The sequence below is a fragment of the Haliaeetus albicilla genome, chromosome 20 (assembly GCF_947461875.1).
Source record: "Haliaeetus albicilla chromosome 20, bHalAlb1.1, whole genome shotgun sequence".
Lineage (NCBI taxonomy): Eukaryota > Metazoa > Chordata > Aves > Accipitriformes > Accipitridae > Haliaeetus > Haliaeetus albicilla.
This window is the reverse complement of record NC_091502.1, coordinates 2154861-2172540: the sequence shown is the minus strand read 5'-3', so window position 1 is coordinate 2172540 and position 17680 is coordinate 2154861. Positions and strand designations below refer to the sequence as shown.

The 17680-nt window shown below is 36.6% G+C and overlaps 1 protein-coding gene across 12 annotated transcripts in view; it reads left to right on the top strand.

Annotated features, from left to right (window-relative positions):
• The window catches only part of NBEA (neurobeachin), a 509812-nt gene that overhangs the window by 249980 nt on the left and 242152 nt on the right, over positions 1-17680 (top strand). For all 12 annotated transcript variants that reach the window (XM_069808013.1, XM_069808012.1, XM_069808005.1 and 9 more), the window contains one exon: positions 7081-7145. In XM_069808013.1, coding sequence (XP_069664114.1) covers positions 7081-7145 — 65 coding nt within the window. The remainder of the gene's footprint in view (positions 1-7080; positions 7146-17680) is intronic.

Genomic DNA, 17680 nt, shown 5'->3' with positions numbered 1-17680 from the left:
GGAAGGACGCATAGAAACACACCTGCAAACATACAGAAACTCATTGTTTCAATAATCCGTTTTTCCAGCATATCTTGAAAACATTTGTCCTAACAAAGTTCTGGATCTGTTACACGGCTTCTGTCCTGCAGCTTCTTCTCTGCTAACCCCACTTTTGTACCGGTGCTGATATAAGATTAACTCACAAACACATCTGAAAACGGTTCAGATGTTTGTTTCCTGGTTTAGCGGGTTAAGCTGGCTGAGACCCTAATTCAAAAACCACCTGAGCTACTTAAAGAGAAAGATTCCGGATTGCAGATCCAGGAGCACAGAGCAGAAGGGAGAAAACGCCACTCGTGTTTTGATGGCAGAAGCTGTAAAACCAGATCTCTGCATCGAATGGAATCATGCTCTTAGGCTGCAGTTTCAATGATCGCCTTAGGCTTCCCGCTGGCCCAGATCACACTGGCAGAGGTATCGTATCCTCTCCATGCCTAGCTCCATATTCCTGCTCGCTCCTTTTCACCAATACATGCAGTGGTGGAAACAGTCACGTCAAAATAAAAAGTCACTCTGGAGAAAACAGTAACTTTTAACTGATAATACTTCTAGAGTAGCCAGGAAAGCAATAGCTCATAGCAGGTGGCAGGTAGGATGGCTGGGGCTGTAGGAAAGAAAGGCTGCCCTTGTGGCAGTCAAGAAAAAATAAAGGAATTTTGGCATTTGATGTGAGAGAAATAAGTTAAAAACCCCCAAAATTGCAGAGATTGTCATACACTGGACAAAGCACAGGAAAGGTATATGAAAATGTCAGTCATGTAGCTCCAAGTTGAGGCTTTGTAACTTCACTTTTTACCACAGGCTCAAATTTAAGTTCAATAAATAAAGTCTTTGTAGGTGAAGCGAGTACTTTCTCTAATATTGTCATCCTATTTGGACTATATAAAGGTCCAGCAAGAGAGAAACAACACTTCTACTGTGTCCATATCCATTATCAAATATGGTACAGCTTAAATATCTACTTATGTTCTGATGTTGATTTGGGGCTCCTCACAATCCAGAACATGGCCTAGACCCAAATAGGTTGTTATACACACTTAGTGTAATTTCCAAAACCAGAAATGAACTCCAGTACAAGCTACAGGGGAAGTAAAAAACTTTTTCCTTTATATTTTTTTTGCTCTAGAAGTGAAGTGGTTTGGGAGGGGGGAATGTTTTGTTTGTTTGTTGTTTCACCAGTGTTGCTCACTTGCTTTATAGAATTCTGGACGTTTTCCAAAAGATGGTCATTTTGCATTATCTTTTTTTTTTTTATCCTAAGGGGTATCAGAGAATTTTCTTGCATTAATTCCTTGTCCATGCATGGAATGTCTTCCAGCCCAATCTCAGTCTGCATCTCTTGGCCATCTGCTTCTGGTAATCTAGCTTTCAAATGTAAACCATCAGTGTATTCTTTCCTACTTGTTGGGCAATTCTACTTTCTTGATTATTCTGCAAGATGTCCTTCCAGATCCCCGAACCCTCAGAAAACTACTTCTGTGGTTTGCCTTTAGTAATAAGCAGGAACTCTTCTTCAACATCTTTCTTACGCCAGTCATCATGGAAGTTCTGGTCCTTTCTCTTGCCTGTCCTTATCAGAGTATTTTCGTCAAAAAATGTCAAAGAATACATTTATTACACATCAGTGAGATGCTGATCTGAACCTCTTCTAGATTCGTGGCAAAACGGGCAGGATCAGAAAACTGGAAGAATTACTTTCCCCATATCCTAATATGTCGAGGTATCTTTCCCTGACTTCTCTATTAAGATGCCTACAATTGAGAAGGATCTTCGATCAGAGGAAAACACCTAGAAAGTCACAAAGAGTCAGCTGGTATTTCTTAAAGGGCTGAGAAAAGCTGCAAAAGCTCATTATCGGCTACCATCATTATTAATAAATATACCATAGTTTTGAGGGGTTTCACTACATATATAATGGAGACAATGTGAGGAGTTGTTGTCTGTATATAAAAAAATCTTCTCTTTAAAGGTGCATTTTCGAAGACTTCAAATTAGTTATCCACCTCTAACATCAGAAATTGAGTAATAAGCAGACTGGCTTTTAGGATTAATAGCCATACATAGCAACACATGTTATTAATAATAATTTTAGTGTCTCTTAAATGAAGAACTATTTTTCCAGTCAGGAAGTAAGCTTTAGAAGTTGTGGAGATGTGTGTATCTTCTAACATATATCTTCTGTCTGTATTAGAAGATATGCAAAATTTCTACAAGGTGATGAATGTTAATATTGTATCATCTAAATAAATTTGGCCACTTCCCCAGTGTTGTTTGGCTAATGTAAATGCTTTTGCAATTGTGGATTTTTTTTTTTCTCTTCTAAGATACCAATGAAATGTTCCTCTGGGAACGTTTGATTTCATTTCCAAGATAAATTGGGCAATTACCACAGGTGATCAAAAGGGCAATGTGTCTGTGTGTTTCCAAGAGAGCGAAAAATTAACATATTACTCCAAATCAAGAAAATACAGGTAAAATGAGGCTTTAGTCTTGTGAAAGTGAAGTCTAAAAATTCCTATTACCTTTGCTGCATTGTTAAAGTCATATTCATGTAAATCGTGTTGTGAAAGTTTCACATTCTTTTCCTTACTGTGATTTGGCCAGAAGCCCGGTGTATTCGAATACTTGCAGATTTGCCTTCCAGGAGGATGTCGTCAGTCATTCTGCAACTTCCTTATTGTGGGAAATAGTCATTTTTAAAATGGATGACCTATCATAAAACTGATCCCAAATTTACTTCAAAGAGGAGACCAAAATATACTTTATTTATCATCTATCAGCAGTACACATGTGAGCATGAGAGATTGATAAAGGCAGTGAAATTGGTTCTTAGATCTGATTCTCATTCCAAACAATAATGGGAGGTTTTAAGACTCCAATCTTTAAATATATTCCTCTAGGAATGCTGTGGACAGTCCTATAATCATAAAAACTGTATAATCTTCTCAAAACTTTGTGAATAATCTGCTCAAAAATTTCTGAGGCTGTATCTTGAAATCAATCGGGTTTTCTGTTTTTACCTATTTTTAATGGTTTTCTACCATAAAGAAACATTTCCTTCAATCTTGTAATGTTTCCTTTGAATCCTTCCTCTTAAATGAAGTAAAGCAAGTTATTGGTGATTTTAGAAGGTAACTTCTCAACATGGAGTTCAAACCCAAGCTAAATTACATGCATGTTATGAATTGCAAACACATTTTTATAAAATTTCCTCTTCCTTCTCCTGATAAAAGTGTTTTGATTGAAGAATTGAGGTATCAACTGAGTTGTTAATATCTTAGACTAGAAAATTCAATAACTATTCAATATGACAAAAGGAAAAAAATATACTCAGGTTAGTTTAAGCCATGGAGAAGAGAGAATTCTATAGAAGATACAACTGGTCAAGACAGTGGCACCTGTAGTGGAAGGAGAATTGTGGGGTGATTACTACACCAGGTATATGTTCATTCAGTAACTGCAGTTTGTTGAGAAACTTGTAATTTGTGACACAATTTTAGACTTCCTTGCAGAAAGTGGAAAGGGTAAGAGCTCTCATGTAAATTATGAAAACTCTGAGAATCACTATGCCTTTTTTTATAAAGATCTTATGTCAGATTTATTATTTAATTTTTAATATTATCACAAGATTTTTTAAAAGACATTTTCTAATCATCATGAATAAAAATTAAAAAATGATTGTAAGCAAAAGTTGATTTGGAAAGAAGTATAATGTAAACTAAAAAAAAAGTTCTTAACATGCCAAGCCTAGTTGTTCCTTTTTTGCTCCTTCACTATTATTTTTTTACCTATGCAAATTTTCTGGTATCAATTTAACATGTTCCTAAATTTATTGATACTGTCTGGCCTCTTTGGGGTTTTTTTGTTGGTAGTGGTGGTGGTGGTTTTTTTAGTGTACCAGGGATTGGAGAATTTTAAAGAAATAGGACTAGGAAAATACACTCAGAAGTAAAAGTTGTAAGAATATCACAGAATAAGAAAATGTACGTCCTGATTTGAAAGAAAAAAAACCCAACTGTACTGTACTGTGTTATGGTTCGTTATTTAGAATTTTTAGCCTTTTGCTCTTATCCTAGTTTTATTCATCTCTTGTCTTCCTCTGCATGGATAGTTTCATAACAAGATTCAGTCTGAACCTTCTGTCAGGGAATGTGCAGTGATGTTTTTCAAGCAACAATAGCATAGAGGAGGACAAGTTAGGTGAGGGCAGGGGGATGGCAATTGCCAATATCATAATAATTTAGTACATTTTTTATGTCTTCAATAGAAGTTTGCATAATACAAAATACGTAGAACATAGCCATACTGGACAGTAATTGAACTGAATGTCTAAAGTTATAATGTTTAGTTATTGTGTATGAAGACATTTTTTTTTATTTGTTTCAACATGAATAAAGTTAAAGCTCTTATTTTATGGCCCAGAAGATTCAGGATATGAACTACACCAAAACCACCTGAGGTGTAGTGCACTCATTCAAACACTTAGCTGCTAATATCCTATGCTGTGATTCTACTTGCCTATAGCGTAAATTTTCCGACCACCGTCACTGCGTTCATTACAGTTGGTGTTAATCTTTTTGCTTCTTCCATCTTGAGGGTGTGAAAGATTTTCTGTGGAATCTAAGATAATATAAACAAAATTGCTGTACATTCTTTGAGCATATAACTCCACATCTTAATCCAGTTCTTAAAGTGCATGCAGTCATCTGAATTGTGACATTTCTAAGTATTTCAGTTTATTGTTTGGTCTTTTAAAAAGAAACCGGAAAAAAGAAAACCAGGTGCCTCTTCACAAGTACAGTTCACCTCTCAGGATCATGCATTTGTTATATTAAATTATGCCTAAAACTGAGAGGAAATTGTAGTAGTAATAATTACTCCCTTATCTGTGGATTAATGGAGAGTTGGGAGTTTATAGTGAAGTTTGTAGTAGCAAGTTTGTAGTGAAGCAATGCATGAACCATGAATCTTGCTTTCTTTCTGTTTCCGCATCATTATGTTTTCCACTAGTTTTTGGTAGATAGCTGGGCAGGTTTCACACATTTTTATTGTGAATAACTAGTTTGGATAAATTGATGAGATTTTCCACCTATGGAGACATAAGAAGAGATTTGTTTGCTTCCAAATTGGGTATCTAATGGCTCTTTAGGCACTTTAAGATATCTCACCTAAAAGTGAGATTCAGTTAGCCATTTTGGATGTCCTGCAGTATCCGCAACATTTGCACTGAGCACGAAGATCTGACAAAAGACTTGCAAGAATCTCTCGGTCTTTTGCAGACACAGGTAGACCCCCTGTCTCTCTTAAAAAATATAATTAGCATGCTTTCTTCTAGCTGTCTTAGGAAGCTTTTTTTTTTTTTCTTCTCTCTTTTCAACTTCTTTCCTGAATTGTAGTCACACTAGTTCTGGTTTCCTGACTGCAAAGTTATAGTAGCTGTGGTGCAGAAAATCATCTCAAAAGAAAATGCTAATAGGGGTTTTTATAGTGTACAGTAAAAGGCTCTGATTAAAAAAAAAAAAAAAATAACGCTACACCTCAAATAGTATCTGTAATCCAGGCTGTTGCTTCTTAAAATGGCACTAGGTGCCTATGTTTAGGCAATTGAATCCTTTCCTTCTTAGTTTCTCAGAGTGACTTTGTACTATACAGGGGTGATTTAGTTGTATCCAAAAACTAGATCATTAGGCTTGCTTCGGTTACTGGATTTGGAAAAGAGAAAAATCAACAGCACTGAAGAAAGGACCTGTTACAATGGTTTTCTAGCCCACAAGCTAGAGGCTTGAGTGCTGGTAATCCATCTTCCCTAATCAGAATTTACCTGCTCAGTAATGGGTTAAGAGTATGTTCATTATTTGGGTATTTTGGTAGCTTGCCTCTTATAAAACCTATCATGAATACAAGATTATTGTTCTTGGGTTTTTTTTAAGATGCATGACTTGATGAAATCTGTGAATTTTCATAGGATCAGTAAGAAGCACCTTGCTGATTAGTGACTAGTTTTCACAACTATTCTTTGAGAAAAATTTCCTTATCTGTGCAAAGTTATCTTTTTTTTGCCCATATCAGGAAACAAGCATTGGGAATTTCTGCCTGATTTTCTAGTCCTGGAAGAAATGAAATGTAAGGCAGAATAGTTCTGTAACTGTGTCTACCCATTTTTGTTTATAACGTGGTCTCAGACTACATAATTTCTCTCTGAAATGTAATCCAGCTATTGTATTTTGAATTTTTTTTCTGTATGATGAAAAGGAAATGTTTATTACTCTTAAAGAAAAGTTTTAAGGAATTATCACAAAAGAAAGTAATCTTTACTTGCTAGAGAGGTAGTTCAACCTTTTTGCATCTCAATTATCAGAAATCTGTTGGTGTGATAGAGCCAATGGGTTGTATGGCAAAAAGCTGTTTGTGATGCATTGAGAATTTTCTCTTTAACTTAGTGGTACATGAAGTAAAATTTGTTATCTTTTAATATCTGTTACGTGGTTTAAATCAGTTTTGAAAGTTTATCTTGGAAATTCATGTTAATGGTAAAAGAATTGAAAAAACTCAATTTGTTATTAGCGACTGGTTTTGTTTTCATTTATAATGTGGAAGAAACAAAGATTGAACTCAAGGAGGGGTGGATGGTATATAGATTATTGCCTGCCCTATATGATAAAATGTACAAGGTGTAACAGTGAAGCAACGTGAAGGAATGACTGCTGCCATACTTTGTTGCACTTAATATGTTAGTTGGGCAACTGTATGAATTGGAGAAACACGACGTATTTTTATATTCTCTAGACAAGGAAACTAAAGCTTGCTTAAGGGTGAAACAGAAAACATGACCACCTAAAACTTATTTGAAAATCAGAATGAATTACACTTATTAAATGATCAGGTCATTCTTCTTTGGGGAAAAACAAACAAACAAACAAAACGTTAAATTAAGAAGTTCAGCCTAAATTCAAGCTCCTCAGGAAGTCATCAGGGTCAGCTTCAGAAATGTGGTTTAAAATCCTTGGGTGTTGATCATGTTATATTTTATCTTCTTAGGAATGGCAAAATTCTATTCAGAAGAATGCAGGACTTGCATTTATTGAGCTCATCAATGAAGGAAGGTAATGAATTTTAAAGCTTTTGAACAAGTAGTCATTTTGCATTTATTCCATTGGGTGATAATACTTCCTCACCATCTGTTCCAAAAAGATTGTGAAAAAGCCATTTTAATTAAGAGATTTATTATATAGCTACTTTATATAGTAAATATTTCATCTGGAAATGTGTAAATTTTGAAAATTTTGTTTATTGACAGAAGGCAGTAGAGCTCCATGAACTGTGTATAGGTTTGGGTTTATTTGAGAATTGAACCACCGTTTTCCAGAGCAGCCAGGTTGTTTTACCCAGACAGTCCAGGGAGCCCAATCTGTAAACCCATCTGCTGCTCCATCTGTTTTAGAAGCACAGCATTCATTGTACAGATGCACTTCTCTATACTATCATTTCATGAGGAATTATTTTATCTAGAATTCCTGGTTCAATTTAAGTCCTGTAAAACACACAGGACATTATGTTTAGAAGACCTGCCTTGGTTTTGAAAATTGTTAAGATACTTTATTATCAATCCTCAAGTAATTTTAATTCCGTATGTATCTTCTAGTCTGTGCAATGTTTGTCAGTACTTCCAGCCAGCAGGCTGGGCAGCAGAGGGGGACTCTTTGGCCTTCCTGGTAGGGGAATGCCAAACACAAATGGAGCCACTTGTGTAATGTGTGTGACTCGTATTGGCCAGTACATTAAAGCCATTTGAATCTAGATGTCTTGATATGTGCAGCTGAAAAAAAAAAAAATACAGCAATATGCCTGTTGAAGAGATGTTGTCATTTTATGTGTGGTTTCTTTTTTTCACTGAAGTATCAGATCTTCTCTTTATTATAGGATATTTTTTGTCTAGCTGATATTTCAGTGGTTAAATCATGCATTCATTTAAAATGAAGTTTAGAAAACATCAGAGTACAGGAATATAGGAATATGAGTATCTGCAAAACATGAGCATGTAGCTTATTACCCAATTTTTGGTTGGTGTAACTTCTCTTAGATTCCCTGCGCACACTGAACTTACACCACAATATAGCAGTTGGAAGTGTAGTCCTTTCATTGGAAATTCTTCTTGCTACAAAGTGGCAATATGAGTTTACACCATAATAGGGCTCACCTGAGTGGATCATATACTGCACATTATGCAATAAATATTACATGGTAATAGACTGAATAATTATAGTAAGCTTATGTTCTTGGATAGTAATATACAATCCCATTTTGACCTTTTTTATTTTCTCAGCCAGCCTGGTGAGTTCAGATATTATTGCATGCTCACTATTGATAAAATGCTCATTCTGAACAAATTCTACATCTGCCTATTTTTAGCAGTCAGGTGTGAAGATGTCAGTGGACCCTCTACTCCCCTCTAACAAAAACTTTTAAAACAAAGTAGTATTTAAGAACTTCTACTTAAATCCCATCACAGGAATGTCTAATCAAACTGCCCTTAGGCACATGTTCCTCCATGTACTTTTGTCAGAAAGGTGTTTTAGAACAAGTGTGTGTGCATTACTAGAACGCTATTCTTTGCAATCAGTGCATTTGTTTTTAATTTACCCTTTCGGGCATAAAGATAACAATCTTTTAACTGGAAATTGTTATAAATATTTATTCTACTTAATAGCTAAACTTGTGAATGCAATTCATCAATCATAGCTAGAGAATGCAATTGTGCAGTTGTCAACAATTAACAGGACATAAACAGTTGATGAATGTGCAGCTGAATTAAAGTGCTCCCTAGGATAACCTGAAATTATAAACTGGATCATTTAAAGGAATCTAACAAAGGATCTTTATAATTAAAACAAAGCAGGGTTAATGGGATGTAAAATTGCATATAATCGCTGTGCAATAATGATTGAATTTTAAATTATTAAAAGGAAAATGAAGACTAAGAATATTTTGAAGGACTTTCTGGATAAGATTTTGAGAGACCTAGGTAATAAATCAACAGTTTTGAGGAAGCTTTTTCTTTTGAGCATGGAGGAAAAGGTTCAGATGTAATGCAGAGGATCATAGTTTTTATAATCTTCAGTTAGATGTCTGGCTGTTTTAATATATGGATGCTATAAGGTGATTTTCCGAGTACCTAACTTTAGTCGTTTCTGCTTGAAACGTTTCAAGTGCCTTTCTGATCTTTGACTTTATTAGAAATGTTCTGAAATAAAATATTTCAGTTTTAGTAAAAAAAAAAAAACAAAACCTACATTCCTGTCACTTTAATAAATTGCATTTTCATTTTAAATCAGTTGATTTACTGTGTTTGTTAGTTCTTGGTTTAGATAATATTTTGTTAGGAATGTCTGAATGACACATATTTGTAGAATTCAGCATACAAACACTCTGATACAGCTTTCTAAAAACAGGAACTGTTATAACAATTTTTAGTATAACAAGAGTATCTGACTATAGATTTAAATTAATACTTTCAAGGAAAACATATGCAAAAATGTTTAATTTGGAAGTATAGAATAACACTGTCTATAATATACCTGAAAGATTTAGAGACTTCCTGGTTATGATCCTGAACTTTATGCTTCTTTTTAATCAGTCTTATGCTATGAATATGTGATGTTGAGGGTATCACACACGTCAAGAGCTTCACTGATTGCAGCTTAGTTAGGATTTCAGATTTACATTAGGGTATACACATAAGTAGGCTTCTTAATTTAAGAGCTGGATGCATCTGCAATGTTGGCTGTAAAAGAGACATGAAAAGAGGTCTTTAGGAATTATGTGGGAGGGAGACTACAACGCACATTTAAGTAGGGTGGTGATGGATGAGGTCAAAAGCGAAGGGTGCAGGGTGATGAGAACAAGAGGTAAGATAGGAGCACCTGCCTCAAGTAAATATGTACACAAATGCGTACAGCTTGGGAAACTAGCAGTAGAAATTACTCCACATGCAGTCACAAAACTATGACATCACTGGAATGAATGAGATTTGGTGGGACAGCCTGCACTGCATGACAGAAATGCTGCAATGGACAGATACAAGTTCCTTGGGAAAGACAGGCAGAGAAAGCAAGGAGGGAGCGTTGCCTTCTCTGCGAAGGAGCAGCTCAGATATGTGGAGCTCTTCAGCAGGATGGGTGGTGGTCTGGTTGATAACTTGTAGGACAGGACGAGAGGAGAGTCCAGTAAGGGTGACATCATGGTGAGAGTTTGTTACCGACCACCCATTCAGGGTGAGGGAAAAGAAGAAGCATTCTTTAAACAATTTGAGGAAGTATCTGGATCACAAACCCTAGTTCTCATGGGGATCTTTAACCTTCCTGACATCCTCTAGAAGTGCAACAAGGTGGGATGCATGCAGTCAAGAAGATTTCTGGAAGGTGCTGGGAATGACTTCTTGACACAAGATGAGCCAACCAAGAGTGACACACAGCTGGATCTGCTATTTACTAGCGAGCAAGAATTGGTTTTGAATGTGGTATTAATGGCACCTTTCGCTGAAGTTACTATGAAATAGTGGAGTTCAAGATCCTAAGGGAAGTGAGGATGGAGAGTAGCAGAGTATGGATTTCATGAGTGCGGATTTTACCTTATTTAGGAAACTGATAGGTAGGATCCCATGGGAGGCAGATGTGGCAGTCAAGGGAGCTCTGGAAAGGTGGTAGGCTTTTCAGTACAGCATCATCCAAGTGCAAGAACAGGAAAAAAAGTAGATGTATCAAGAGACTGGTTTGGCTAACCAAGGAAATTACAGTAGAGCTCTGGTGCAAAAAGAGACTACATAGGAGGTGGAAGTGGAAGCAGGCTAGAAAGGAGGAATTTAACAACATTTCTTGAGCAGGTAAGGAATGTTGTCAGAAAGGTCAATGCTCAGCTGGAAATGAGACTTGGAAGAGATATCAAGGGCAACAAGAGCTTCTACCACTCATTAGTAAAAGGCCGACCAAGGAAAATGTGTCCTGTTGCTGAATGGGATGGATGATTTAGTCACAGATAAGACCAAGATGCTCAATGCCTTATTTGCCTCAGTCTTCACCAAGCTTTCTCGAGCCTCTGTCTTTAGTGAAAGGGTTCAAGGAAGAGAACTATCAGCAGTGGATGAGGATTGAATCAAGGATTCCTTGAGACAACTCGTCCCATGCAAGTCCATAATACCTGATGGAGTACATCTGATGGTAGTGAAAGTCCTTGCAAGGCTGATCACTATTGTCTCTGAAAAGTCAAGGAAACTGGGGCAGGTCACAGGTGCCTAGAGAAAGGCAAATGTTGCACCCATTTTTATAATAGTCCACAAAAGCCAGAGAAGTATAAGTTGGTCAGCTTTTCTTCTGTCCCTTGGAAAATCATGTAGCAAGTCCTTTTGGAACACATTTGTGGCCGCATGAAGGAGAAGGTAAATGAGAACAGTTAACATAGATTTACAAAAGCTAAACCATCCCTGACCAACCTGTTTCTCTTCTATGATAAAACAACTAGATTTGTGGACACGAGGAGAGCAGTGAACATCATTTACCTTGACATTGGCAAGGTTTCCCACTGTGTCCCACAATACTCATGTATTAGAGTTAGAATGCTACATTCTAAATGGATGGACAACTAAATTAGGTGGAAAACCGGCTACACAATGGGGCTACAAGGGTTGTGGTTAGTTGGTTGTACTCTACCTTGATGCCTTTGACAAGTAGAGTATCTCAGGGGTCTATCCTGCCTAAGAGATGGAGGTTACAGATCATTATCTATTAGTTTTTCAGAACTGGATCCCTATCCTCATCTTCAATTTCCTTCCCCCTTTATGTGTTCACAGCGCTCACCTCTTTAATGAGATGACCTTGTCCCTTCATTTAAAATATTTTTCTTTATTTTTTACAGAATTTCCTCATTTTAAATAGCAGGAGTAGTCTGCTCATAATATAAATTTGAGGAAACATGAGACTATTTCATCTCAGATTTTAAATCATAAGCTTTGTTTCTGTAATTTCATCTCTGTACCTAAGTCTGCTTTCTGCCTTTAACCATGAAAATATGTACTTTTGCATATCCACCTACCTGGACCTCCAAGCATACTTAAAATTCACAGGAGGCCCTTTTCCTTTAAACCTTGTTTTGTTGAGAGGTTTCACTAATTTCCTGGAAAGAGTAGAAGAATGTTTAAATAGACTGGAAATTTGTGTTTGTTTAAATTTAGATGAATTGCTGATTAAATCCTGAAAGGAGGCTAATAAAGACTTACTTACATTCTTTCCATGTTACCTCAACTAAGATTGTTGGGTAACTGGAGCAAATTTTCTTTTGGACATCCTCTTTTGCAGTTTGGCAGTTCTGATATGTTTGGTTTGTGGTAAATGAGCTCACAGTCATTATTCACTGTCTGCAATACTTAAATGTTCAGGCCCTGTGTTAAAAGGTATATCTATGGTGCCATTTGCCATATTTGATTTATGACGTGCATTTACAGTTGGTTCCCTAGATACCCCTTGAAGAACTCGTTTAGTAGTTGGGTCCGAGAAGGATGGAGGAAGGGTGCTGTTCCTTGTTTCTGTCTTGACAATGATCTTGATCACAGGAACCTTGAGGTCAGAATGGGGAGCTCACCTGAATCATCCAGGAATGCAAGATACTTGGTCTTCAGATGTCATGGATGTTATGTAGCTGAGGGCTACCAGAACAACTAGCAAAGGATTCCAGTCTGGTGTACAAAATCCAATATATGCAAATCCAGGCAGAAAATAGCACTGGGGAAGCAGTAGCACTTAGATACAATACATAAATAAGAACAAAGGTGTTTGATTATTCTGTCTTTGACAGATGTAACCAAATTCTGTTGCTGTGTGGTCACCCTCACCAAGTATAACTTTTTGATTGGATGAATCCGTTATCAAGTGTGAGTGGCTGTTTTATGGAAATTCATCCTAAATGTCATCTTCCATCGGTAGAGGATTCCTGTTATAGATACTTCTATAAAGCTGGACACTGGATGTCTGTATTTCTGCTCTAGCTGAGGTGTGAGCTTGAGGTCCCTGCTAGATGTGCTTTTTTATAATCTCATATTCTTTACTACAGCTGTCCTTGCCCTACCTCCAGACTAATAGTCAGGTTGTGTGAGACAAAGCATACATTGTTATGGTAACCATCTATGTACTTGTGGCGTCAGGACACCTGGAGTTCTGTTAATCTGTTAGAGGTTTTGAGGCATCCTCTCACCTTCTAGCTTTGTCTGATCCAGTCATATCTCAAAGGGGAGGCTCCTTGTGAGATGCAGGCCATTTCAGTTGTAACTGCTGGTCTTGTGTCTTTACTGGCTGGTCACTCTTTCAAAGAGATTCCTCTTGATTTAGAAAATTCTTATGCAAAATAGAAAATCTTTATGCAGATTGGAATAGATTCTTCATTGTCAACTCTGAGTCCATTAAGCTTCTGTGGGGTTTCTGAAACATTAATAGTTACCCTACATGAAGTTTTATCTTGCCAGTGTGCTCATGATGTAGTCCAGTAGCCAGTCTTTGCATGCTATAATTTCAAACTTTTCTCTAGTAAATTCTTCATCACTGCCCTTTTGCTAGAAATCAGACTTCTGTGTTAGACGTTACCTTCTAAACTTTATAGGAATTTACTTTCAAAGTATGTATAGCAGTACTGCATCTTGTAGAACTTCAAACTCTTCAAGTTAGACCAGTTTATGAATCCTATAATAGATACTAAGTGCAACGATAGGTTTCATTTCTTATGAATGCCATTAAGAGTAATAATTGTCAAAACAACTGTGTTTGGTGAAAAAGTGGCATATTTCCAGGCTGCTTCTTGGAAAAATTAAGCTATGGGCATCTGATGAAAGTAAGTCAGAGAAACATCTGTTTCCCTGGACATGTGAGTTGGCAGAACTTCAGGAATGAGTAGAGGAAACAAGACCTTAGCTAAATTATAACAAATGTTCATTTTGTAATCTGTTTTGAAAATTGCTGCTTGGGAATGATCTGCTTTTTTAGTTTATCTCAAATGAAAGAAAGATTGGGTAACATAAGCACAGTTGTTTTATCTAGCAGCGTAACAGCTATGAGCCTTCTTTCTCTCTGTGTGAGATTATTACCAGGAAGAACTGAGTACAGGATAGCAAAGTCAGTTTAGAATAGTTAGTGAGATACGAGTTTTCATCTTTCAATTCTGATAGATGTATAAACAGCACTGGTTGTCACAACCTGTCCCAATCCACATCTAAATGTGTTGCAAACATTTTATGTTTTTCACATGTTTCCAAGACAGTTTGGGTATAGTCTTATCACTGTCTCTTTCCAAAACTCTAAAAATAATAATAATAATAATAATAATTCTCCCAGGCTCTGGCTATTTACCTGGATGAATTCTTGGAATGTGGAAGTCTGCAATCCAGCCTTTTTAAACCCCAGTATCTGAAAAACAGGGGCTTCTGATTGATTACATGTACTTTTTCACAATTTCCTTTAACCTGTAAGCACTCTGGACTTCTAAAGTAACCTTGCTGAGGACAGAAGTCAGGAAAGCAAGCCACATTGATTTAGAATAACTTCTTACCTACTCCTAAACAACATTTGCAAATAATTCATATTTATGAATGGACATGTCCTGAGATGTACTCTCGCCCAGTCTGCTCTCACTTGTGAGTGTGAAACTCTTCGATATTTAGGTAAAGGAGAGCCTGCCATTTACTTTTATTCCTACAGATACTTAATCCCTGTCATTCTTATTTTAAAGTACCAGCATATCTTAATTCTAGTTTTTACTTCCATTTTCCGTATGTTCAGCTGGAAACTTCACAGCTATCTGTACAGAAAGCTCATTTCCCCATAGAGGTATACCAGGATTTGAGTCAGGAGAGATTTCAGACTGCTTTGTTGGTAGATTCCTTACTGAAACTCCTTTGATTCAGTCTAAAAACAAATCAAACCCATTTCCTAGTAAGGGAGTTTTAGCTGTGGGCATTAATAGAAATCAAGCTTGTCTTGGTAAAGAGAAACCGTAAGTTACCAAGTCCGTTTTTAATCTCTGCCTTATGCGGTAAGAATTGCCGCTTAAATGGGGTAAGATTTTTGCTGGTTGTCAGATCCTGGTTGAGATCAGCTTAGCTGGGGAAGGACACAGAAGCACACTTGGCTTCAATTCTGGTAGGAGTTTCAGTGGTGCAACTGAAGAAAAGGTCACACAGGATAAAGCCAAACATTATTCTAGGTTAATGCCTTTTTTCTTTTGGTAAATCATGAATTACTGGAAAACACTATAAAAAGTACAGCCAGCCTGTGGTGACACTTTTCATACAATTCCTTAGCCCTTTGGGAGGACTACTTGTGTAGAGATTAATAAAGATGACCAGAAGGCCTGATTCATCACAGGCTCAGCATCAATCTATCTACTAGGTCTTTTGAGGGTGGTGCTTACTAAGGCAGGATGAGGATTTACAAGGGTGAATGAGAACAGGGGGTATAATTCAGTCACAACAAATGTTCAGTTGTCAGTGATAAGGAGATCTCACTAAAGAACATGTTTTATTTCCAAAGGAGTGTAAAAATGGTATTGCTCTCAAACTTCAGATCTTCCCTCTGTTTAGCAAGTATATATGCATTTTGTGCCTTGACCTCCTTCTTACTTGGATTGGTTACTCCAGTACAGGATGATGGTTTTGGAAAGATGCAGAGGATAGACTTTTCCCCAAAAGGGAGTGCTCTATAAAAATCTGCAGATGAGAAACAGTTGGGCAGATGACTGAAATATCAATCAGGATATATTGAGTGGGTGTCAAACCTGCATTAATGTAAATATTATACAATGTAATATGGTACATAAAGATTTTATAATGTAACAGTACATGGAGTGCACATTCTTGAGAATATATGCTAGACTGTTGGTTCATCTTTTGGAAATGTCTGAGGAGGTAAAAGATCAATCCATCACTGAAATTTTCTTGTACAAAATCATAGAATATAGGGCTAAGAAAAAGGAAAACACAATTCCAAAATTTCATCAGAAAAGGTGTTTCCATTGAAATAAGTCAGCATTAGTGTTAGTATGTCAATAGTGACTATAACTTGTCTAGAATACTGCTGACAGTTTTGGCTGTGCAGTTGCAGAAAACGTAAAATCAGGCAATCTCTTTTACTGTTTCACCATACAAAAAGTCAGAGAGCTCATTTACTTAATCTAGTAAAATAGGGATAGATGATATATCAGAAGGTCAACAGAAGGAAGAATTGTGTAAACCTAAAGGCAACACTTGCATAAAAGTAAAGCTGAAGAATACATTTGGATTGGAGAGTAAAAGGGGTCTAACCTTCAGAGGACCTTCCAAAGCTGTGCTGGAAGCAAGCAACTTCTTCACATTTTCATAAACTGAAGAGACATTTCATGAGCTAGATTTCATGAAAATGCCTTTCATAAACTAAAGATAGTTTATGAAAGAGTTTGTATGACATAGCTGCATGTTGCAGTGAAGGAGTGAATTTGCTGACCTAGAGGTCCTTGTTCATTTCTCTTATTTGCAGTGTGTGAAAGGAGATTTTTTTATATATATACTGGCAGCCTTTGATACTACTGAGTGTGAGATTTTTCCTGGTTTGGGATCCTTTCTGAATCATTTCTATTGGGGTCTTTTTGAGAATCCTAAACATAGTTGTAAGCACTTTTTCTCATGCCAGAAAAGTCTGAGGGGGTTTCTTTCGTGTTTTGTTTTGTTTTTTTTAATCTTATGCCATCCATGTGTTTGAGTTAGTAAGGTTTTAGATAAATTGGTAAGTATTCAAAGGATGATGACATTACCACGCACGTTCATCAGGTGTAACCCAGTTACGACAGTATGCTGTGTTGTGCTGTGCCTGTATGAATTTGAGGTTCAACCAGGGTGAGCTGGCTATGATTTAATCCAGATATAACAGTAATAGCACTTTTGCCATCTTTTACTTGGTAGAAGTATAGTTTGAGAATACAGGATAACTTCCCGTGAGAAGAAAAAATCAGTACCAAAAAATTCTTTTTAAGTAGTGTTTTTGTATTTCAAAAAGTAGCAAGTTTCCTTGAACAAGTACATCCAGCACATAAGCAAGTTCCTTTGCAAAAAACCTCTGTAAGGCATTGCTTCCCTGACCTTGTAGTAGCTGCCTTTCCTTTCAAAGCTAAGATGACACATTATGCTTCTGTTTTCTGCCCTCCATCCTTGCACTTACAAATCAAAACATCCAGGCCAAAGCTTCTTTTAGAAGCATGCAAGATTTCTAAATGATGGCTTAGATTTTAACCCTTCTCTTTTTCAAAAGTCTGTCTTTCTGGCAAGCGATTTTAAGACTAGTGTAATTCTTAATGGTCTTCTAGATGCAAAAGCACAGTTTACCTAGTCTTTGAAGTTCTCTTAGGTGCATACAAGCACCTAAGGTAAGTGAATCACAGTATGTCCCTTATTAGCACACATTGATACAATATTATTTAATGATTTATATAGTGTTGATAGGCTGTGGCCTCACTTTTGTCATAATCCCAATGTGCTGACTACCATGCAAACAATTTTTCATCTTTTTTTTGAAGAAATCACAATCAGTGATAGAAATATGAGAGTGCATGAAAAAAGTGGCTAGACACAGTTGAA